This window comes from Mustela erminea, chromosome 13, assembly GCF_009829155.1.
Source record: "Mustela erminea isolate mMusErm1 chromosome 13, mMusErm1.Pri, whole genome shotgun sequence".
In the NCBI taxonomy this organism is placed as follows: domain Eukaryota; kingdom Metazoa; phylum Chordata; class Mammalia; order Carnivora; family Mustelidae; genus Mustela; species Mustela erminea.
In genome coordinates, this window is record NC_045626.1 from 44,920,909 (window position 1) to 44,946,379 (window position 25,471).

At 35.7% G+C, this 25,471-nt stretch overlaps 1 protein-coding gene across 8 annotated transcripts in view; it reads left to right on the plus strand.

Moving 5' to 3' along the window:
- Positions 1-25,471, plus strand: part of SS18 (SS18 subunit of BAF chromatin remodeling complex) — a 97,125-nt gene that overhangs the window by 61,647 nt on the left and 10,007 nt on the right. For 6 of the 8 annotated variants that reach the window (XR_004277926.1, XM_032309647.1, XM_032309653.1 and 3 more), the window contains 5 exons: positions 9,357-9,524; positions 10,219-10,323; positions 13,196-13,288; positions 13,998-14,120; positions 16,422-16,555. Coding sequence is in view for 7 of the 8 variants with exons in the window: in XM_032309647.1 (XP_032165538.1) it covers positions 9,357-9,524; positions 10,219-10,323; positions 13,196-13,288; positions 13,998-14,120; positions 16,422-16,555 (623 nt within the window). In the remaining variant the exon portion in view is untranslated. The remainder of the gene's footprint in view (positions 1-9,356; positions 9,525-10,218; positions 10,324-13,195; positions 13,289-13,997; positions 14,121-16,421; positions 16,556-25,471) is intronic. The other 2 variants (XM_032309654.1, XM_032309649.1) reach the window with 2 other exon arrangements.

Sequence of the window (25,471 nt, forward strand, 5' to 3'; positions counted from 1 at the left end):
AAACTTAGCTTCTCTCTCTTCAGTTTACGAGTCACTGCATGAATAACAGATGACTGTTGTCATCAGTGACTATTCATGTCACTTTTAGATATTGTCAGTGATTGGCCACTGTGTATCTATCATTTATGCACACAGGGCAGAGTACGTAATTGTGTTGCTTCCTTGGCTCCCACTTATAAACCTATGTGATACTTTACAAAAGATAAAAGTGTAGCAGGGAAATGAGAAGTAATAATACTGCTGGAAATAAAATCCAAATCCTTTGTAAATAGAGTTAGAGAAGAAATTGCTGACAGGGGGATGTTGACACTGCTGCCGTTTGAGAGACCCTAGATGTGCTCTGCAGGTGCTTAGTGAAGGTGAACTCACTGACATATCATGAGAAAACTGGTTGTGATGAAAAGAATGAAGATGTCCCAGAGAAAGACCAGCAAAATACTTCATATGGAAATTCTTGGAGACGTTTCATAACATTGAAATTACAAAGGATAAAATGCTGGAATCTGATCCTTACTTAGAAAGGAAAATGACAGTTGGCCAAGCTGTCGAAAAAAATGCTAGCTCCGAGAATTCAGCCAACTGCAAAGTTGCAGGGAATGGTTCCTAAGATTGGCCTCACTTCTGACACCAATTGCAAGTTCTAAGGTTCCCAAAAGCGCCCTCAGGGTCAGTAATTTATTGGAAAGGCTCACAGAACTCACAGAAAACTGTTATACTCACAGTTACGATTTATTACAGTGAAAGGATACATCAACCAAGGGAAGAAGTGCACAGAGAAAAGTCCAGAAGAGGTACCAGAAGTGGTTTGTCTCTTCATGGGAGTCAGGATGCTCTCCTGGTCCCAGCGTGTGATGATCAGCCAGGGAAGTTCACTTGAGCCTCAGTATTCAGCCTTTACATTGGCACTCCATTATGGAGATCTGATTGATTGTCCAAGTTACTAATCTTAGTCTCTAATGTGTAGTCCTTCTGGCCATGATCCAAAGCCCCCACTCAGGTTCAGGAGTTCTAATTTAATCAATACAGTAAAACTTCCATATGAAAAAAACACTACAATACTATTTTTCGCCTTTCAAATATAGCCCAGAAAATTTACAAATGAAGAAATTATTTCAAATATTATATTCCATGGAAATATCATGCTTGGTTTCTAGTGGATTTGAATATCTGAGATTTGTGTGTATACTCCTTTCTCTTCACCTTAAAGTTGCCAAATCTATGTAATATTGCTAATATTGCAGGTTTCTTTTAGTTACAGTTTTAGGTTTACACAGTCATTATGTTATAGTTCAGGTTAGATATTTTGATTATAATTTGATCATTGCCATATTAGATGAATTTTTCAAGGTTTACCTTCCCCAATGATGACAGTTTTCTGGTTATAAAAATAACTAATATTTAATATGAAATACCTGGAAAATACTGAAAAGAATAAAGCCTAAAATAAAAATCACTTCCAATCTTACTCTGTAAGTTTTAAGTTACTCTGCAGACAAACTGCAGTCCTTAAGTATAGTAAGTAGGCAGTACTTAGGGTCTTTGTAGCAGAGATTTGAGTACTTGTAATTACATAATTATTTATAATACCCATTTAATTATTTTTCCCTAGACTCTAAGTTCTATGAAGTCAGGAACTGTGTCTTGTTCCCTACTGTAGCTGTCCTATTTGTTGACTGATACATTAGCTAGATTTCCTCATGCCATAACAAATTAGAAAACTAGCATTCTTCTCTATGCTTTGTCATCTGTCAACTGTCATTCCAGGAATGAGCCAAAGAAAACTGTCAGTTACTGTCAGATAAAACAGATGATCATCAGTTTTACAAAAACCTTTTGGGCTTAGGGGACAAAATTCAGATGAATTTCTTCAATAGATTATAAACTCAATTTCATTATGATGCTTTTTTTTTTTTTTAAGATTTATTGTTTTGAGGGGCCAAACAGATTACTAAAGTTTCTGTACCATTTTACGTTCTCACCAGCAATGTATGAGAGATCTGCTTTCTTCAGATCCTTGTCAACATTTGGTATTGTCAATATACTTTGTTTAATCTTAGCTGTTCTAAATGTATAGTGATAAATCACTGTGGTCTTAATTTGCATTTCCCTAATGGCTACTGATGCTGAACATCTTTTTGTGTGCTTATTTGCCATCTGTATATCCTCTTCAGTGAAATGTCTCTTCTTGTCTTTCCATTTTCTAGTTGGATTGTTTGGTTTTTTTACTGTTGAGTTTTGAGAATTCTTTATACTTCTAGGATTAATTTTTAAATTTTCTCCCAATACTTTATTATGTAAAATTCAAACATGCAGGAAACTTGAAGGATTGTACCTGTATGGTTGCCACCTTTGTTCTACAGTTAGTGTTTTACTGGATTTGTCTATTTTCTGTCTGGGGGACACTGGAGTGGTTCAGTCCGTTAAAAGTTTGCCCTCAGCTCAGGTCATGATAACAGGGTCCTGTGATTGAGCCTCCCATTGGGCTTCTTGCTCAGGGGATCCTGCTTCTCTCCCTCTGCCTGCCACTTTCCCCGCTTGTGTGTTCTTGCTCTCTCTATCAAATAAGTAAATAAAATCTTTTAAAAAATTAAAAAAAAATCTTTCCATTTACTAATCCATCAATGCATCATATTTTTCAAAATGCATCTCAGAGTAATTTGTAGATATTAATATATTTTACCCATTAGCACCTTAGTCTGCCTGTCATTAGGGCTTAACATTTTAAAATTTTATTTTTTAAAATATTTTTTGGGGGGCACCTGGGTGGCTCAGTAGGTTAAAGCCTCTGCCTTCAGCTCGGGTTGTGATCCCGGGGTCCTGGGATCGAGCCCCACATCGGGCTCTCTACTCAGGAGGGAGCCTGCTTTCCCCCTCTCTCTCTGCCTCCCTCTCTGCCTACTTGTGATCTCTATCAAATAAATCAATAAAATCTTTAAAAAAATAAAATTTTTTTTTCTTTAGGTAACATTTATATACAGTGAAGTGAGTAGATCTTAAATATATCATTTGATGAGTTTCGATACATTTATAACACAAACCCTTAGGATTTATTTTATAGCTAACATCTTAAGTACCCTATGGGATGTAGACCTATTCCAACGTAAACATTTTATATGAACCATAATGTAGCTTCTTTTATGATAAAAGTGGATGATTGGTTTTTCTTTCTCTTAGAACTCTATTTCAGTGTGTAGTCCTGATACTGTGTGGATCAGAATCATCTGGGGGTAGTTGTTAAAAAAGGTTTGTGTACCCCATCCCATACCTGCTAAACCAGAATCTCGACAGGAAAATTTTAGAAATTAAATTTTAACAGATATTCTAAGTCATGCTTATATAATTTCCATTCCCTCAAGATTATTATAGGCAGGACAGTCTCTTCCAGCTTTCTTGCATAGTGACACTAAGCCATGTGTTCTAATGTATCCCATCTCCATGGCTTTCTACTTGGGCTTTTGGAGTTCCTTTTGGTCAGCTACAATAGATATTTAGCAGTGACTTTGTTTTTAAGTTAATTTTACTACTCATTATAGTTGAAACTATGTAAGAAGCCTCACTCTAAGGAAGTGCTCAATCTTTTATTGTTCAGAATTTATTAAGCAACAGTACATCCCTTTTCTAATTTTCAGTCACCAGAAAACTAAATATATAATCTCATTCTCAGACTAGTTTGTAGAGATGCCTATGATTTAAAATTATGCTCTTGAGACTCCAGGATTTCTTGACTCAACACTGTTGACATTTTGAACTGCATAATTTGTTGTGGGGGCCTGGCCTGAGCCTTGTGCGATATTTAACAGTGTATCTGCCTGGAACCCACTAGGTGGCAGTAGCATCACCACTCATACCAGTTGTGACCACCAAAAATGTCTCTAGACTTGGCTAAAATGTCTCCTGGGAACAGAATCACTCAAGGCTGAAAATCACAGCTTTAAGAAATGGTTAGTGTAAGAAACTATATATGAATATAGTTTGTGTTACTAAAGAAACAACAACAAAAGCTATTGGTATTAGTATGTTCTATTACTTCTTAATACTTAAATGAATTTTTAAAAAAAGATTTTATTTATTTATTTGACAGAGAGGGAGACAGCAAGAGAGGGAATACAAGCAGGGGAAGTGGGGAAAGGAGAAGCAGACTTCCCACCAATCAGGGAGCCTGATGCGGGGCTCGATCCCAGGACCCTGGGATCATGAGCTGAGCCAAAGGCGGATGCTTAACTGGCTGAGCCACTCAGGCATCCCTTTAAATGAAATTTTGTCTAGGAATTTCATGTTATGAAAAAGTTTGTATCTCTTAATGAACTGTACTTTTTACTACCATGCTTCTGGTTTTTTTCATTGGCTACTAGGAAACTCAGCTAAGTTTACATTAGTTACAGTGACTTTACTAAGTTTCTGGATTTTCTTAGTTACTTGGCTGTTCTTTTATCCTTGATATTTTATCTAAATGCCTTATTATGAACTACTGAAAACTCTTGATGAGGACAGATGTACATTTTAGGTAAGTAAAAAATCCCATTCATTTTATTTTATTTAACTTTTTTAATTAAAAATTTTAAATTTTTATTTATTTTTAAGTATTTTATTTATTTGTCAGAAAGAGAGAGTGTGTGTGTTTGCTCCCTGCTGAGCAAGGAGCCTGAAGTGGGCTCTATCCCAGGACCCTGAGATTATCTGAAAGCAGATACTTAACTGACTGAGCCACCCAGGCCTCCCTTATTTTATTTTTTTAAAGATGCTATTTATTTATTTGAGAGAGAGGGGTAGAGGGAGAAGGAGAAGCAGGCTCCATATGGAGCACAAAGCCTAACTAGGGACTCAATCCGGTAACTCCAGGATCAAGACCTGAGCTGAAGGCAGATGTTTAACCAACTGAGCCCGTCAGGTGCCCCAGTCCTATTCATTTTAAAAGGCTATTCAGTAGATAGTGGGTTAACAAATTGTGTTTTCTAGAATAGAGGGTTTTTTTTTTTTCTTGCAAATAAACTGTTGGTAATACCTTCAAATAAGAGCTGAAAATGCTTTAGTTTGAGAAAATTTTAAGGAACAGTAGTAAAATGAGACTAGGTGGTGAAATATGAATTGGAAATTAGGCTTGGAGGGTATTAGGCAGTTTCGTAGTCTAATTCCTATAGATAAAGATGGGATGATGAAATTTCTTGCATTTTAGGATTTTTATATTATGTTAGTATGTATTATATACTATATTTTTGTATAGTAGCATTGTTATCGCTATAATAGTGTGTGTATATATACACACACATATATATGTATATATTATTGATAGTATATTGTAGGTAATATTACATAGAACTGTTATCCTGGAAGATATTACATGGGAGAGGTAGGATTTGACTTCAGAGAGGAGATACACATAGTGGTTAAGATTATGACTGTAAAGTTGTCATCATTTACTAGCTGTGCAACTCTAGGTAAGATTCTTGATGTTTATAAACCTTAAATTAAATTTTCTTACCTGTAAAGTTTTAGTATTACCTGTTTCATAGGATTTGGGAGAATAAATAGTAGATAGAAAGCTCTTAGTTAGTACCTGGCCTATACTAAGTTCTCATTAACTGTTAGCTGTCATTTTTAACCTTTATTTAAAATAATTTGTAGATTAATGATACGATTTATAGAGCTTTAGTGTATTGGTTTGCATTTGAAGATGTGAATATGTATGTGTGTATTTATGTATACAGAATTTAAAAAAAAGACTATAACCCTAAATTTTTCACAGATTAATTTAAACTTAATGTTATCTTTTTAGTTGAGTCTCAAAATACTCTTTTTGTGACCAGTAACTTAAGATACAATTAAGTATTAACCATCTCACTGGAGCAAAGAATTCCAATAATAAAAAACATGGTGATTTGGGGAATATTTTACATATGTTTAAGATACAGGATATTATTTCCATAGACTATCTGTTAGGTATAAAACTCAAAACGGAAAGAAATAATGTGATGAACGTTTGTTACATGTCCTCTTAAAACACTTCCATAAAATGTAGACAATTAAGGCATTAGGATCTTAGTGTATATATCATCACACTTTGTGGTGCATCTTAGCATCAAAATGATTTTTGTAAAAGATGAAGAATAACTTTTAAGCTGTACAGTGATGTCTTAATGTTCTTGCTTATGAAAATGGTTATAATGGACTCATTTTGTAGTCTTCCGTCCGTCCGTAGTACATACTTTTAGAACTTAGTTTGAGATTTAGCTTATTTGGGATTTAGAACTTATTTTGAGATTCAGCTCTCATTCCTGTTAGTGTCTCAAGGGATAGTAGACATTTGCCAGTATAGCATATTTCATTGTCATAAGGAAAATAATAATATTCTTAAACAATCAGAGTTGAGTCGTAATTTTTTTTTTTTTAAAGGGGTAAGACTTCAAGGAAAAAGATGAAAAGCATCATGTGTTAGCAGTGCTATCCTTCTCCATTCTCTGTGGTTTTAGGTTTGATCCTGACTGATGTTGAGGATCCTCAGAGGGAGGGAAGTGACAGAGAATAAAAGAAGGGTGGTAATTGAGCTCTTTGGGATTGAAACTGCTGACAGTCCCAGAAGATAAAGCACAAGTGGCATGGTCTTTTCTATTTAGGGCTTAAGCTAGAATTGCTTTTCTTCTTTAGAGCAAAGCTTAGAATTTTTTTGTTTTTGTATCCTTTCGGATTTTCCCCCACTATTACGTTATTGCTTTCTTCCTCCTTTATTTTAAATTTTGGTTCCAGTGCATATTATATGCATTAGTTTTATAGTTAACCTTGTGTAAGACAGGAGGTCTTTAATCAGTGTTGGAGAAGAGAATCAAGGCAAAACCTAAATTATGCATGCTAGTATTCAGTACTTTATTATATACAAAATATACCTTAAAACTTGTAAGTTCAATTAAACTGGTTTTTTAAATTAATTTATTTGGAGAGAGTGCACTTGTGCATGTATGTGTATGATTTGGGATGGTAGGGCCGGGGAGAGAGAGAGTCTTTTTTAACATTTTTAACATTTTTTTTTAAAGATTTTGTATTTATCTAGTTGATAGACAAGAGATCACAAGTAGGCAGAGAGGCAGGCAGAGAGGGGGCGGGGGGAAGCAGGCTCCCCGCTGAGCGGAGAGCCCGATGCGGGGCTCGATCCCAGGATCCTGAGATCATGACCTGAGCCGAAGGCAGAGGCTTAAACCACTGAGTCACCCAGGTGCCCCGAGAGAGAGAGTCTTAACCAGCCTCCACACTCAGTGCTGGTGCAACCAGGTGCTCCATCTTCCACTCCTGAGATCAAGACCTGAGCTAAGATCAGGAGTCCAACACTTAGGGATGCCTGGGTGGCTCAGTCAGTTAAGTGTCCACCTTTGGCTCGGTTCATGATCCCAGCTTCCTGGGATCAAGTCCCAGTGGAGCTCCATGCCCAGGGGAGAGCCTACTTCTCCCCCTGCCTCCTGCTCCCGCTGCTTATGCTCCTGTGCTCTCTTTCTCTGAAAAAAAAGAAGAAGAAAAAAAAAAAGGTCCAGTGCATGACTGAGCCACTCTGACACCCCTTCAACTGGTTTTAAAACTTCAGTTAAACTAGTTTCATACCTATGTTTTGTCTGGTTCCTAATTGATTATCTTGATCTTTGCATTCCTTAGCTAAAAACTTGAAAATTAGGATCCATATCTCTGGTAGTTGAGGTTTACATGAAATAAATGTGAAAGTGTATCTGGCAGTGTTAGGTTCTCTTCCCTTCCATTCTCCACTGAGCCATCTTATTCCTACTATTAAGAGGTTTTTTCCTTGTTGAAAGAAAAGTCCTAGAGTAGCCTTTAAAAGGTTTGTATTTAGGGTAAAATTAGAAGGAAAAATGAAGTAGAAGAGTGAAAAGACAAATAGACAAAGAGCTCTGATAAAATACTTTAGATAACACAGTTCTTCAAATTAGAAGAATTAAATTCTTCCTGCTATGTTGCTGCTTTTGTAGGCTGCTAGTATGTTTAAAGAGATGAGCAAAGGGAAGGGCGCCTGGGTGGCTCAGTCAGTTAAGCCCCTGCTTTCAGCTCAGGTCATGATCTCGGGGTCCTGGGATCCAGCCCCTTGTCTGGCTTCCTGCTCAGCAGGTAGTTTGCTTCTCCCTCTCCTTCTCCCTCCGCCCCTTTCCCTCACCCCCCTCAACTCCTGCTCATGCGCATACATTGTCTCATCTAAATAGATAAATCTTTTTTTAAAAAGTGAGCATGTTTTAACTTTTATTTAAATAAACAATGAGCTATTGGCTCATCTGTGTAATTTTGCCTGTAAAAGTTTTCTTGGTCCTCTAATCATTCCTTTTGTGCTTAAATTGTCCATAAGTCTATAAAGGAATAGGTAGCTATTTAAGCAGTAAACTAGGGGATGACTTATACATACTTCTGAGACAGTAATGGTTTTAATGGTAGAATGATGAGTTTGCTATACCATAACTTGACCCAGTGAACCTCCGAGGAGCTCTTTACATTGTTAGATGGCAACACAGAACTTTATGGCCATTGTCGATTATTTCATGCGGTATATTTTACCATTGCCATCGTGATACTATAGCTGTGGTAGTTTGGCAACTTCAGCATTGCTTGCTTTGGAAACTGTGGTTCTGATATCCGAGTCTGCCTTATTACATTTTTTCTGCCTGGTTAATTTTGATGGTGTGTGTGTTAGAACTTACTAAGAAGCACTACAGCCCTTTGATTTCAGGAATGTTTTTTTTTTTCACTTATAAATCTTACAGTTGGAAAAGGGAAAGAAGACCCTTTAAAGTTTTGTCCTAAAATTAATGTTTGTGAAATTCTACCTGTGTAATTGTATTTATAAGTGTGTAATTTCCCTGTCAACCATTATGTAATGAAATGAGTGGGCATTGAAAAAGGTAGGAAAAATGGGTATCCAGAAATTAGATTTCTTTCCCTTGGTTTGACCACTGATTTGCTGTGTGATTTTTGTGAAGTTTACTTTGTTTTAGTTTATTTTCTTATATAGCTTAAGAATTCTATGTCTCCCAGAAGGATTGTGTAGCTAGATATTATGTAGTATATAATAAAAATATACATACATTCAGGATGTTCATATATTGTATTCACTTCACTTTTTGGAAAATTACTAGAATACTCTTCCAGGAGATTTTTAAATCCACTACAGTGGGTTAGTTGTTTTCCCTTGTTTGCAGATTGTTTTTGGCATGTGAACTTCAAATGAAAGATTTGTTTTTATTACTTGAAGTCAGTTTTCATTACAATACGTTATATATTTGGGGGATTATATTACAAAAAGTTTTTGCATTTCTCTTAAGGTGTTAAAATTATTTGCAGAAAAATTGTGTGCATGATGTTTTGTCTGTTTTCAGGTCCAATGATGCATCAGCAGCCTCCTTCTCAACAATACAATATGCCACAGGGAGGTGGGCAGCATTATCAAGGCCAGCAGCCCCCTATGGGAATGATGGGTCAAGTTAACCAAGGCAATCATATGATGGGTCAGAGACAGATTCCTCCTTATAGACCACCTCAGCAGGGTAAGATGACATTTGGGAGATTTCCTGCTTAATATAAATAACACTAGTTGAAAGTCTTTATTTTAATAAACTTTGCAGGTAGGCAAAATCAGGGCTTTTTGTTTCTTGATTTTTATGATTATATATTCTTTTCTAAAAGGTAGTATATATAGTAGGTACAAAGGGTCATGAAGTGGTTAGGAACTTCCTGTTACACAGCTTTCTTTTATCTGTTCTTTTCTGGGAAAAGGTTATATCATTAAATTTTATATCAAAAGCTCACTAATATATAGCAGAATATACTATATACTATAATATATAGCAGAAGATACTATTTTAATTTTGAGAAGTTACTTATATGGTCAGAAACAAACCCTAGTTTATTCCAAACTGCTCTAATATCAAAAAGAAAATTAATTTTGTACTAGTTTGAACTTCTTTTTAAGAAGTTAGTTGTTTTTTTTTTTTTAAGATGGTTTTGTTAGACAGTGCTTGTATGGTCGTAACAATTTTTGTGAAATGTGATGTGTGGTGTTGCTCTGTGTTTGTGTATCTGTGTGTGTGTATAAGAATAGTTAAATGTATCTCAAATGCCAGAGCATGGGAGGGGAATCTACAGGTGAGAAGTGATCTCTTACGATATCAGATTAGAAAGAAAGCCTTTGATGACCTAGAGAACAAATTATTTACCTCTTGACTGGTTGTGGTTTTTCAGGCCCACCACAGCAGTACTCAGGCCAGGAAGACTATTATGGGGACCAATACAGTCATGGTGGACAAGGTCCTCCAGAAGGCATGAACCAGCAATATTACCCTGATGGTAATCTCTCCTAATGTTAATCTTCCCATTTTCTGTCCCTGCCCAAGATTAATGTAGATAGCTGTTCAAACTATTTTAATGAGGGTGAAGAAACTAACAATACGTTTCTTCTAAAAGGAAACACTTTAATAATCAAAAGCACCAGTCATTGCTTTAGTTTTATAATCCATTTCAAAGTATGTTTTGTTTAGATAGTTCATGTTAGTACCATCATGAATCACATTCTGTCACTGGAATCCCTTCTTCTATAAAAGGATCCTTTTATGTTTGGAATTGTTCATTTGAACCAAAGCAAGTGTTACTTACTTTTTTAATAACCACTTTATTGAGATAATTCACATAGTATAAGATTCACCCATTGGTTTACTTTTATTCATGGTATAAATACATAGAACATCTGGTTCTTGAGTATTTTTCCAGGTTTTATCATTTTAGTCAATGTTAAGTATTTCTCAAAGAACTCTGTTTTATATACGTTAGCATTTGCATCCGAAAAATTTTGGAAGCTAAATTATATCCATGATGTAGCTGTGTATAGAGTTGATAGGGTAGGAAAAGCATTTGGAAACAGATTTTAATTATTTAGTTTAATGATTTTTTTTTTTTTAGTGGGAAGGTGGTTTGTGAAAAAGCGTTCACTAAAGGTGTACTGCACTTGGTAATGACGCAACCAAAGTGGGCTTCCACTGTACAGAACTTTCAGGTTTTCTGTATGTTTGAAAATTTTTTGATACACTGTTGAGGAAAAAATAATCTAAACATATAAAAATGTGATAAATTAGAGGTAGCTATTCAGATTACAATACGATTTGTCTTGTTATGAAAGGATTTGTCAAAATCTTCATTTATCTAGTAAGCTCCCTTGGTATATTTAAGGTAAACTCTTTGGCAGAGAAACTTGGACAAACTAAATATTAAAAGCTGAAGTGTTGGGACTGTCGACTCAAAGCTAGTGTGAACTAGTAAGAAGATATAATTTGTTGTATTTAAAAAATCATTTAGCCTGCCATTTTTTGGTTAATGGATAAAGCATAAAAGTTGTATCGGTATGAGGACTTTGGTTTTTTACTGAAGAGGCCCTGCCAATATGGGCAGAGCACTCACTCATCTGTAGAATTTCACATATAATGATTATTCGTTAGTAATAGTGATACGTATGGGTATTTCTTGTTGGAAAGTGATGTCTTTTTTTAAATCTCACGTTTTCTTGCCCTGAATTATTCAACATGTTGGAGTTTTTTGTTGTTGTTTTTCTTTCATATGTAGACATTATATTAAGATTTTTTTTTTTTAATGAGAAACTTCAGTATGTTTGTAGACTGTGGATATTTTAAAGAAGTGAAATCTAGTTTGTCAGATTTTATGTATTAGGAAGTTTGAAAGTAAATGCTGAAAGTGAACAATTGTTTTGTTTTATTTTTAAAATGGATTTTATATAATTGAAATGAATTTGACATTGTTATTTTGGTCCTGAGTATTTCCTGAAATGTGAAATGTATATTGTTGCAAATATGACCTTTCTACTCAAGCAGATAGATATGTTATTTTTGTGTATATCAGATCTTTAAGGTTTATGTAAATCATTTATTACATCAGGGGATTTAAAAATCTAACTGGTGTCATTTTTGCATTGGTGTATATTAATTTTTCTGACATTTACCTAGAGTATTCCATTTATAACAACAATTTTCCTAAATGGCATTGGATATTTTCTTATCATTCAGATATTTATGCCAGTAAATATGTAGGTTAGGAGTAGGCAAACTTTTTTCAGTAAAGAGCCAGAGAGTAAATATTTTAGTCTTTGCAGGCCATATGGTCTTGGTCTCAATTACTTAACCCTTGTCATAGCATGAAAACAGGTAGAGAAAATGTGAGTGGGAATGCCTGTGTTCCAGTAAAACTTTATTTACAAAAAAAACAGGCCGCTGGCCATATTTATATTGCAAGCCATAGTTTGCCAGCCCTTAATGTGGATATTTATGAGGTGGTTTGGGTACGTTAGAATCCTAGAACACTGAATATAACATTTATTCATAACTGTATTCCTCTTCTTAATTAGGTATTCTTTTAAAATTTAGTTTAGATTTTAGCTAATCTGAAGCGTTATTTCCTGCGTTCTCAGTGCAACTTAATTCAAAGAACTAAACTATTGATTTTCATTAAAGTCCAGTCATAAAATTTATTGAACCTTAAAACTAAAGGTGTACCCTAGCACTTGACTCAGTATAAGTTTTTGAAGGTGTATGTTTTTGATACTCAAGAAATAATTTCTAAAGGCTTCTAGGAATGGCAGCATTAAGCAATAATATTATTGCATCTGAAAATGCTTTATAAGATATGTATACTTTATGCAAGTAAATAGAATGTGAAAAATTTATTTCAGTTTCTTTCAGGGGAAAAAAACTTATGGAGCTTTTTTACATTTTTTATATTTTGCATGTTTTAGCATATGCTGTGGAATTGGCGACCAGCAGAACAGGTGTTTGACAAAATATGATAATTGTTTCCTTTGTTCATTCTAATTTAATTCAAGTTATTTACATGTAAAAGGCCTAAATGCTTTCATTCTCTCTTCTTTTAAAAAAAATTGAAGATAAAGTTTTTTTTTCCCCTCTTGGTGAGGATTATCAGTTAAGACTAAGTGTAATGTTTCTAAAACTACTGTTTTTTGCTTTTAAGAAATTTGCACGTTATCTCAATATGAAAACAATCACATTGGTAAATATTTGGCTAATGCAATTGAAATTATTTTTTATGTATTTCCATTTCTTTTTCTTTTTTTCAATTTTATCTGAAAGTTTAAATATATTTAGGGTTTTCACTCAGTGGCCATTAACGTTTCTTCCTGTCTCTTGTCGAATTGATGTAGGTCATAATGATTACGGTTATCAGCAACCGTCGTATCCTGAACAAGGCTACGATAGGCCTTATGAGGATTCCTCACAACATTACTACGAAGGAGGTATCTATATACCTTCACACACATACACATATATATCCCCTTCTACAGGAATGCAAATTCTTGCATAAGACATCTTCTACCCATGCAAAGCTCTTGTAGAATATTAGTTGCTGGCTGTCTTGAAAGTTACAGGGAGCCCAGAACAATCAAAATAATTTCCTTACAAATATTTAAAAATGTATAACCGTGACTTGCCATTTCTAACAACAATAAAAAGACTAAAACATTTACAAATAATTTTTCCTCAGTGGAAATTTTCTATTTGAACATAAATCCATCGATTCAATTTTTTTTTTCTTGTGTGTGTTTACATATGTATAATTTTACATATAAGTATAGTGCCTTTAGGAAACAGCTTGCTGATCTTGTGTAGCTAGTGTGTGCTCTTGTAGCTGTCTTTAATTTTGTCTTTTTTATTTTATTTAGCATAGTCATGATCTTATGACTGTGATGTTCCAGTAAATGTAATGCTCGTATGGCAGAGACGCTGAAAATGCTGCAGTTCAACCTTGCAAAATTGGCTTTAACTGCAGTTTGTTTGGCCGAAATCCTTCTGTTTGGTTTGAGTTTTTTCTTTGTTTTGTTAACTTTCAAAAATCAATATGGCATTTCATTTTGTTCTTGTGTTGTTGGCTATGCATCTTAGAGTAAAAAAGTTAATTAAGCGAACTTCTCAGTTTCTTCTTTCTCTTCTCCAATTATCCTGTAGGAAATTCACAGTATGGCCAACAGCAAGATGCCTACCAGGGACCCCCTCCCCAACAGGGGTACCCGCCCCAGCAGCAGCAGTACCCGGGGCAGCAAGGCTACCCAGGGCAGCAGCAGGCCTATGGTAATAGCTTGGTGCAGTTTATTTTTGTCACAAAAAATATGATGGTTGCTGTTTTGAAATATTCAAGTGAATATTTAATGTTTATTTTTCCTAGAATTCTTTACCTCAGTCTGTTACTGGAGTATTTCTTTAAAATGTTTTCCTCAGATAAACTAGTAATCCATTTAAAAAGAAACATAAACTAGAGATGGTTCATTGACCAAAGGTAAGGTATGTAATCGATTTAAAATGGGTTCTTAAATGAATTCTTAAACCTCTTTGGCATTCATGACCACCCAGCAGCTTTGTATGTGCTTAGAAAACTGATGAATTGAGTGATTATTAACCACATCTACATAATCTGCTTAGCAAATTTATTTCTAAAACTAATGACTGTTACTATGAAAAATAACATTGATTTTTCTAGTACAAATGAGATGTATTTGGAATGCATGAAGAAAATGCTTTTGTCATTCTTTGGTTCAGTAGCAATATACGCATCCATAGAGGTGCATTTATTGCTGTTATGTATATTACAGAGTTTGGGGGAACTGTGGCCATATTTTCTTATTATATACTCACTGTGAGAGCTAGTAGCTGGGTATCTCGCTTTCAGTAACTTCATTAGATAGGGAGTGGGGAATGATAAAGACCTGATCTCATTCTTAAATTTTAAGCTACTGTCACTACTTTATATACAGGAAAATATGGTTCTAATGTTAGAGAAGTAACTGCTTATTAATCTGATATCTTCTCTTGCTAACAGTGGTCTCTTTTTTATATCAGTAATATCTTACTCTTTTCATCCATTAGTTTAAGCTCTGCGATTACTATGGGCACATCTCTCTACCCATCATTGCACATCTAAGAACAGGATCAGGCTGAAATTCTCTTGTGCCTTCAACATAAGCATTGAAATTAAGTCAGGTGTTGGGAGCCAGGCATTTCCCCCAACTGATAAGTTCTGGTTCCTTGAGATATGACTTTAGAAATATTCCTTGGATTTCTTGTTTTTACAAGGGGACTTTCTTGCTGTTCTCAAATGGCAGTTTTCCTTTCGTGACCATTGAATGTCTGTATTTTGAATAAGTAGAGTATTCTGATTTTATTGTGGTTATAGGAAAAAAATTATGGTGTGGCTACATCAAGTGAATTCATTGATACAAATATTTTAAATGGGAAGAAAGAGTAAATGAAACTGAATATTTTCAGTTTAAGTAGTTAAATGCCGTTTTGATAGAAATTGAGAATCCCAATGAAGTTCCCATTTTGCTTATTCATAGGCTTCTATTGTACTTTCTTCTGATAGAAAATTTAGAGTTTTAATAGTTGGGTGTATAATAATTAAGTAAATATTAGAGTGATGGGATTTATTTAAGCTTGGAAATATATTCTCTTTTGACACTTTCTTCCACCATCAGTGTGTTGTTTTTTTTTTTTTAAATGGCAGGTTTTGAATGGCAATGATAGAAAACATGAAAGTGTCAAAGCTTTTCAGCTTATGCTTTAAAAAGCATCCTTTACAATAGGCAGTAGTGGAATTTATGAAACAGACATATTTGTTTGGCAAGCCAGATTAGTCCCTTGCCGTCTCTGGAATTGGAAATCATTCATTTTTATGGGTTAGGTATTAAAGGTGATTGGTACACAGAACATAACTTTTGAATCAGGTTTTTTCACATGCAACCTGTGGCTTTTCAACTCTTCTTTAGTTTTGGTTTGAAAATATTGTGATAGTAAGTTTACCAATGCAGAGCATAAAGCATTCTTTTGGTGATTGCAAATATTAATCTAGAATTTACATGGAAAATTATTCTTTGTGATTCTTTGGTGATTGCAAGTGTGACTCCAGAGTCATACTGCTATAAATATCATTGATTCTCAAACTTTATTCAAAAATTATTTCAGTATTTTAATTTGAATCTGCTTCTTGCTTCTTCTTTTATCTGTTGCTTATACTGGTTACTTTCTAGTGGAGCTACAGATGAATTTTCTTAATGTCATAGAATTAACCTGAGTCTCTTTTACTCATTGAAAACTCCTGAGTCTCTTTTACTCATTAAAAAAAATTTTTTTGATGGCTAACACATAGCTTATTAGCTATACCGAATCAAAACATCTTGTACGTGGTGGCAGTATTACAGTATTATAATATTTTCACTCTTACAACCTGTGGAATTTATTTTAAAATGTATTTGAGAAGATCAGGATACCAAACTATCCTTTTTTGTTTAGATATAAAAACGTAATAGCATCTAGTTCTAAACCCTTTTGAGAGTTCTGTTTTTATCTGGGTTTTTGTTTGTGTTAATTATTTTGCAGGTCCTTCACAGGGTGGTCCAGGTCCTCAGTATCCTAACTACCCTCAAGGACAAGGTCAGCAATATGGGGGTTATAGACCAACACAGCCTGGACCACCACAGCCGCCACAGCAGAGGCCTTATGGATATGACCAGGTAAGTTATTTGGCCAACTGTGTGATTGCCCCATTGTTTGTTCACTCTTCATTAGGGTGTTTTTGACTTGAAGGCTCATTTTTTCCCTCCTCTTGTTTATAGCATATGAGTTAACAAAAAAGAAATTTACTTATAAGTCTTTTTCAGAGAATGCTCATATAGTTGATCGTAGTTACTTACAGTAACATATAAAACATGGCTAATCTCTGGGTACCAGCATTCATTCTACTCATTCATAGTCTCTCTCTCCCTCTGGTCTTTCCCCAGGCCGACTTCCTGGAGGTATTACAAACACCATTCTCTAACCTAAGGCCCCTGTTTTCTCTGATCTCCCTCATGTTTACTGCCCTGTGGAGATGTGGAGTCCATCTGTGTCAGTGCTCTTTGTAGCTCTCATCTTGACTTCAGCTTCCCCACTGCACTTCATCCACATCCCTGTTGTCCTTCCTCTCTCAATTCCTGTTTACCTCCTGTCTCTGATGCCTCCTTTCATGCGCCTGTCCATTATCTCAAGTACTAGTAATCTTTATCTCCTATTCTCTTTCCTTCTATTTTCATATATGTAGAGATGTATCTCATTCTAAGATGACTGTTCTCTTGAACCTAGGATTTACTTAAGTTCCTTCTTTTTGTCAGTAAACTTTTCAGACTTAATCTGTGCGGCAGTGAATCTTGTTATAGGTACTCTAAATTATAATGAAAATGGTTTATGAAGTTATCAGTTTCTTTAGATTGATTTCAGTATTGTCTAATGACTTTCTAGTGAGGATAAGCTTGTCTGCTCACTACTTAAGTTCTTTAAAATAGGTTATTTATTTTTTTTTTTTTGTAAGTTAGGCTTCTAAGACCAGTGTAGACGATCTGATTTGAGGAACAACTCAGTACCATACTAATTAGAACTTGAGACGTGAGCAGTTCTTCTCTCCATGCTCTCTGAAACCTACTGCCCCTTGTCCTGACATTTCCTATTTCAGAGGTAAAGGTAAAAGAGATAGAAGAGACTTAAACTAAAAGGGTAAGGACAAAAGAGTAATATTTTTTAAAAATCACTATATGAAGCCAAAGAATTAGATTGAAATTTTACTTACATTTTAAAAGTGAAATAAGGGGGCGCCTGGGTGGCTCAGTTGGTTAGGCAGCTGCCTTTGGCTCAGGTCATGATCCTGGAGTCCCGGGATCGAGTCCTACATCAGGCTCCCTGCTTGGCAAGGAGTCTGCTTCCCCCTCTGACCCTCCTCCTTCTCATGCTTGCTCTCTCTCAAATAAATAAATAAAATCTTAATAGATAAATAAATAAAAATGAAATAAGTCGTGGCTAATGACTCAGGGCAAAATTCCTGAGGACAAGATTTAGGCTCTTTTTAGACAAGTTAACTTTTTAAAAAGTGAGCTTCTGATCTTTTGTCCCCTCAATCAGCAAATATTTATTAATTTTTTGTGTGCTGGACACTATATTAGGTCCTGAAGGAGTAAAACAGACATGGTTCTTATGGCTGGTGGAGCAATCTTTTTAAAAAAGATTTTATTTATTTATTTATTTGGAGTGAAGGGAGGGGCAGAGGGGGAGAGAGAGAGACTGTCCAGTAGACTCTATGCTGAGCGTGGAGTCTGATGCAGGGCTCAAGCCCACAAGTCCGACATCATGACCTGAGCTGAAATCAGGTGTCAGGTGCTTGACTGACTGAGTCACCCAGGCACCCTTCTGTACCAGTGAAGTATCTTGGTCTTTCTTGACTTTACTTTTGATATATTTGACGTGTGTTCCTATTTTCATTCTTGAATGGTTTTGTTTAACTTCTAACTACTGTGCTTTTTAAAATTTAACACTTCCAGTAATTCCTTCTTTATTTTTTTCATTTGTTTCTCATCTTTTATCCAAATATCAATCCTTGGCTTGGTGTTTTTCTTGGTCTCTCTATTCATCCCATCTTATATTTTCAGTACCCTCAGACTACCCTTCAGCTCCATTTTTTTCAGCTGTGTATGGAACATCTCTCTTTGGATGTCTTGCTATTTCCATCAACTTGAGCATGTCATGGACTAAACTAGCCATATTCTCTCTAAATGATGTGTTTCTAAATCCCTGAAGCTTGTTAGTCATTAAGTAAATGTTTCTTGAGAAATATTTGTATGCCAAATACCTAAAATTGGGGTACATTGGGAAATAAGATAAACATAAGTTCTGTCTTTGTGAACTTAAGTCTAGACAAATAAACAAATGTTATAATATAGTATGAGAGGTACTTGGGTGAAGAAAGGCAAGATTTTTGTGGAAGTGAGCTCCTAATGTAGATAATAGAAAAAATGTTCTTTGGGAAGTATTGTATTAGTAGTGTGAGGGCCCAGGGATGATAGGTATTAGATAAGTAGACATAGAGGAGGGAAGGATATTCTAGTCAGAATGAAGTGCATTCCTAAAGGACTAGCATTGAGATGTGTGGTAGAATAAAACAGAAGCATGGGGAGGGAGAGGCAAGATTGGAGAGAAAAGTTAAGGGTTAGATTAGAAAGACTCTTACAAGCCATATTAGGGGACTTGGACTTTATCCTGACATCATTTGGAGCCTATAAAAGGTTTTAAATGATGTGTATAAAATATTAGCTATGTGTGGTACTTGGTACACATATATGATATTATGTGTGGTATGTAGTATATATGATAGACATATGATATACTACCATTTTTATTATGATTAGTCCACCCCCTGAACTACTTGGGAATTTGGGATGGTACTATAGATAAAGACCCATGGTGTTTAGGTAGATGCCAGCCACATTTCCTTTCCCACTAGAAAAGGCTATGAGGGGGCACCTGGATGGCTCAGTGGGTTAAAACCTCTGCCTTCAGCTCAGGGCATGATCCCAGGGTCCTGGGATCAAGCCCTGCATCAGGCTTTCTGCTCAGCAGGGAGCCTGCTTCCCCTCCTCTCTCTCCCTGTCTGCCTCTCTGCCTACTTGTGATCTCTCTGTCAAATAAATGAATAAAATCTTAAAAAAAAAAAAAAAAAGTCTATGAGAAGGGACCATCTTAGCTACTCTAGTGTTAGTCTGTCCACATTTATCAAGGGTTTTTACCTTATCTGTATCTCCCAACCCAAACACTTGCTGGTCTCTTCATTTTAGGGGAGGTATTAGATAGTGTTAGTATTAGACAGACTTATTAGATAGATAGAAGTATTAGATATTAGATAGTATCTTCAAGATAGTGAAGGATTAGAAAACTGATACAGATTCTTAAATCCAATAGTAATATAATTATCGTGGTGGTTTAGGCAGATGATTCTTAGAGCAGTGTGCGTGATGAACGAAAAGAGGGGAAAAATTGAGAGAGAAATCATTGCTAGAGGCTGTTGCTTCTCCATTATTTTTTTCTATCTCAGAAATAGCTGCTTGATTCTTTCAGTTCCATAGTCTAAAAAGCTCGAGTCATCCTGGCTCCCCTCTTTTTTGTAAATCAAGTATCTTGTCAACCAGCAATTCTCATCACCTTTTCCTTCAGAATTTATCCAGTATCTAGCTGTTTTTTACAACCTCTTGCTCTTACCCAAGTCAAAGTTATAACTGTCACTCACTTGGACTATTGCAATTATCTTCCTTCTTGGTCTTCCTGCTTTCATCGTAGCTCCGCTATAGGATATGCTCCACATAGGACCCAGAATGATCTTTTAAAAACATTTTAAAATATTTAAAATTTTAAAAATGATCTTTTTTAAAAAAAAGATGCTTTTAAAAAAAATTTATTTTTTTGGGACGCCTGGGTGGCTCAGTTGGTTAAGCAGCTGCCTTCGGCTCAGGTCATGATCCCAGCGTCCTGGGATCGAGTCCTACATCGGGCTCCTTGCTCTGCAGGGAGCCTGCTTCTCCCTCTGCCTCTGCCTTCCACTCTGTCTGCCTGTGCTCGCTCTCACTCTCTCTCTCTCTCTGACAAATAAATAAATAAAATCTTTAAAAAAAAAAAATTTATTTTTTTGATGGAGAGAGAGAGCAAAGGGGCATAAGCAGGGAGAGTGGCAGCAGTAGAGGGAGAAGCAGGCTCCCTCCCCGAACAGGGAGCCCAATGTAGGACTCAATCCCAGGAGCCTGGGATCATGACCTGAGTTGAAGGCAATTGCTTAACTAATTGAGCCACCCAGGCATCCCAAAAACATTAGTTGCTTTTTTTTTTTTTTTTTAAAGATTTTACTTATTTATTTGACAGAGATCACAAGTAGGCAGAGAGGCAGGCAGAGAGAGAGAGGGGGAAGCAGGCTCCCTGTGGAGCAGAGAGCCTGATGCGGGGCTCGATCCCAGGACCCTGGGAATCATGACTGAGCCGAAGGCAGAGGCTTTAACCCACTGAGCCACCCAACATTAGTTGGTTTTAAAGCCACAGCTCAAAGCCCTGTGGTGACTTCAGTCTTATAGTGAAAGCTAGATCTTTTTTTTAAAAAGATTTTATTTATTTATTTGAGAGAGAGAGACAGTGAGAGAGAGCATGAGCGAGGAGAAGGTCAGAGGGAGAAGCAGACTCCCCCATGGAGCTGGGAGCCCGATGCGGGACTCGATCCTGGGACTCCGGGATCATGACCTGAGCCGAAGGCAGTCGTCCAACCAACTGAGCCACCCAGGCGTCCCGTGAAAGCTAGATCTTATAATGACCTGCAGAGCCCTACATGCCTTGTGCCCCCCTCACCTGTCCCACCACCTCATCTCTGTTTATAGCTGCCCTCATTTAGTTTGCTTCAGTCACCGTGGCTTGTTTGCTGTTCCCATACACATCAATCATATTTCTCCCTGTTCACTGCACCCTTTATTGCCCAAACTCTTCCCCAATAACTTGCAATGTGTGGGTTCCTCACTTACTTCCAGTTTCTGCTCTGATGTCTCACCATGTCATATCAAGAAGTCCTTCACAGTCTACCTATTTAAAATAGTAACATCCTTGGACTCCTTGGTGGCTCAGTCGGTTGAACGTCTGATTCTTGATTTCAGCTCAGGTTATGATCTCAGGGTTGTGAGATCAAGCCCCACGTTGAGCACCTAGCTGGTGCCCTCTCTCTAAAATAAATAAATAAATATTTAAAAATAATAACATCCTCCATTGCCTTGCTTTGCAGTAGGCCCCCCCCTTACCCACAAAGGATACATTCCAGTTCCCTCAGTAAATACCCAAAACTACAGGTAGTACTAAACCCTGTATATACCATGTTTTTCTTATGTATATATATTTATGATAAAATTTAATTTATGAATTAGGCATAGTAAGAAATTAGCAGCAATAAAGAATAATAAAAACAATTATAACAATATACTATAATAAAAGTTATACAAATGTGGTCTTTCTCAAAATATTTTTTACTGTATTGTATTCACCTTTCTTATGATGATGTGGGCTGATAAAATGCCTACGTGTTGAGGTGACGTGAGGGGAGTGACATAGACATTATGTTGTAGTGTTCGGCTGCTCTTGACCTTCTGAAGATGTGTCAGGAAGATCTTCTACTATTGGACCACAGCTGACCACTGGTAAATGAAACTACAGAAAGCAAAAGCAAAACCATGGATAAGGAGGGGACTGTTGTATTTCGCCACCCTTCTGTATTTAGACAACTTTATTGAAGTGTTATTGATGTGCCAGAAAATGCACATATTAAAAGTGTACTATTTGATATTTTTTGATGGGTCAGTCTTTTCAGTTTTACCTATTTCTAACAACGATGTATAATGATAGGTCCTTATGCTTTTCATTTTTACGTCCCAAAGGACAGGTGATAGTGACTTATCATGTACTTCTTTTCCATCTGTATATCTTTTCTGAAATGTCTGGTCAAATCTTTTGCTTATTTTAAAATTCAGTTCCTTATTTTCTTGCTGTTGAGTATTGAGAGGTCTTTCTATATTGTACATACAGGTCCTTTATCAGGTATATAATGTGCAAATATTTTTATCCAATATATAGCTTCTCTTTTCATTCTTTCAGCATTTTCATTTGAAGAGAGGAACTTTAAAATTTTTATGAAGTCCTATTTATCAACTTTTTCTTTTGTAGATCATGCTTTTGATATTATATGTAGGAAATCTTTACCTAATCCAGAGTCACAAAGATTTTCTCCTCATTCTTTATTTTAGAAGCATTATATTTTTAACTTTACATTTAAATCTATAATCATTTTAAGTTAATTTTTGTAGGAAGCATAAATTGGAGTTTGTATTTTTGTTTTCAAATGGATAGCTGATTTTCTGAGCACCATTTGTTGAAAAGACTGTCCTTTCTCTACTGAATTGCCTTTGAACCTTTGCTGAAAATCATAAATATGTCCGTTTCTGGATTGATCTATTTATTAGTCTTTATGTCAATACCTCTTTATTACTGTAGTTTTATAGTAAGTTGTGAAATTAGGTGTTGTTAGTTTTCCAACTTTGTTCTTTTTCAGAGTTGTTTAGGCATTTTTTTTTTTTAAGATTTTTTTGTTCTTGTTATTTGAACAGAGAACACAAGTAGGCAGAAGGGTAGGCAGAGAGAGAGAGAGGAGGAAGCAGGTTCCCTGCTGAGCAGAGACCCCCCCGATGCAGGGCTCCATCCCAGGACCCTGGGATCATGACCTTAGCCAAAGGCAGAGGCTTTAACCCACTGGGCCACCCAGGCGCCCCACTACTGTAAATTAATTTCAATTTATAGTTGTTAATTGCTATATATAAAAGTATACTTATTTTTATTTTATAAAAGATTTTATTTATTTGAGAGAGAATGAGAGAGAGTGAGCATGAGAGGGGGAAGTTCAGAGGGAGAAGCAGACCTCCTGCTGAGCAGGGAACCTGATCTGGGACTCAATCCCAGGACCCTGGGATCATGACCGGAGCCTAAGGCAGACACTTAACTCACTGAGCCACCTAGGCATCCTTTTTGAAGGAGCCTTCTTCAGTTTTCTTGAAGGATTTGTGTAAAGTTGTTATTATTCCTTTTAAAATGTTTGGTACCATTTATCAGTGAAGCTGTTTGAGCCTGGATTTTCTTTGCAGGAACGTTTTTTTTTTTTTTTTTTTTTTAATTTTTATTTTTTATATTTTTATTTTTTATAAACATAAAATATATTTTTTATTTTTTATAAAATAAATAAATAAATTTTTTATAAAATATTATTTATTTTTTATTTTTTATAAACATATATTTTTATCCCCAGGGGTACAGGTCTGTGAATCTGCAGGAAGGTTTTTAATTACAAATTTATTTTCTTTATTAGACATAGGCATATTCAGGTTATCTGTTTTTTCTTGAGGAGATATTTGTATTTTTTTAAAGATTTTATTTATTTATTTGAACGAGAGATACAGAGAGAGCACAAAAGGCACAGTGGCAGGGAGACGGAGAAGCAGGCTCCCCAATGAGCAGGGAGGCTGATGTGGGGCTCAATCCCAGGACCCTGGGATCATGACCTGAGCTGAAGGCAGCTGCTTAATCGACTGAGCCACCAGGTGCCCCTGTATTTTTTTTTTTTAAGATTTTATTTATTTATTTATTTGAGAGAGAGAGAAAGAGAAAGAGCATGAGAGGGAGAAGGTCAGAGGAAGAAGCAGACTCCCTGCTGAGCAGGGAGCCCAATGTGGTACTTGATTCAGGGACTCTGGGATCATGACCTGAGCTGAAGGCAGTTGCTTAACCAACTGAGCCACCGAGGTGCCTGAGATATTTGTATTTATTAAGGGATTTATCCATTTCATTTGTTGTGTTGAATGATTCCCTTTTTATCCTTTTTAGTATCTCTAGTATCAATAGTGATCTCTCTTCCATTTCTGATATTGGTAATGTGTATCCACTCTCTCTTTTTTTTTTTCCCCCAAGTAATTTGGCTGCCTGTTTTATGTACTTCCATTGGTCTTCTCAGAGAGCCAGCTTTTTTTTTTTTATAGATTTCCCCCCTCCCCCTGCCCCACCTCTGTTTGTTTTTCTTTTTTTCCTTGATTTCTGCCCTCTTCATTATTATTTCTTTTCTCCTGCTTGCTTTGGGTTTCATTTGCTCTTCTTTTCCGATTTCCTAAGGGTAATAGCTGAATTCCCATTCATAAAAGAACCGCCCTCCTTCCTAATTTAGGTGTTCATTGCTGTAAGTTCCCCTCTATGTACTTCTTTTAACTGTTTAGTGCACAGATTTTTTTATGTTGTATTTTTATTAACAGTCAATTGAAAATATTTTCTGATTTTGCTTTTGATTTCTTCTTTGATCCAAGTGTTATTTAGAAGTATATGATTTAGTTTTTAAATATTAGGAGATTTTCCAGATATTTTGCTCTCACTGATTTCTCATTTAATTCCATCATCATAATTCTATCAACATAACTTCTGCGTTTATTGAGACTTATTACTTTATGGCCCACAATATGGTCTGTGAGGATGTTCTGTAAATGTTAGATCAAGTTGGTTGATAGTGTTCAAGTCTCCTATATCTTAGCTGATTTTCTTTCTGCTCTATTAGTTATTTAAAAAAACACATTAGATCTCTGGCTATAATTGTGTGTTTGTCTATTTTTCCTTGCAGTTCTGTCCATTTTTGCTTCATGAATCTTAGTGCTACCTTTTTAAGGTTTTTACATTTTTAGGAATTTTATGTCTTAATTTATTCCTTTACTATTATGAAATAACTTCCTTTATCCATGGTAATATTCTTTGCTCTGCGATCCTTTTGGTGTTAATATAGCCACACCAACTTTCTTTGGATTATTGATAGAACTACATATCTTTTTTTACCCTTTTATTACTAGTTTTTTTAAGATTTTAGTTTTAAGTAATCTGCATCCAACGTGTGGCTCATATGTACAACCCCAAAATCAAGAGTTGCATGTTCTACCAACTGAGCCAGGCAGGTGCCCCTTATCCCTTTATTTTTAACATATTGGTGTTTTCTTATGTTTAAATTGTATTTCATGAAGGCAGCATTTGTG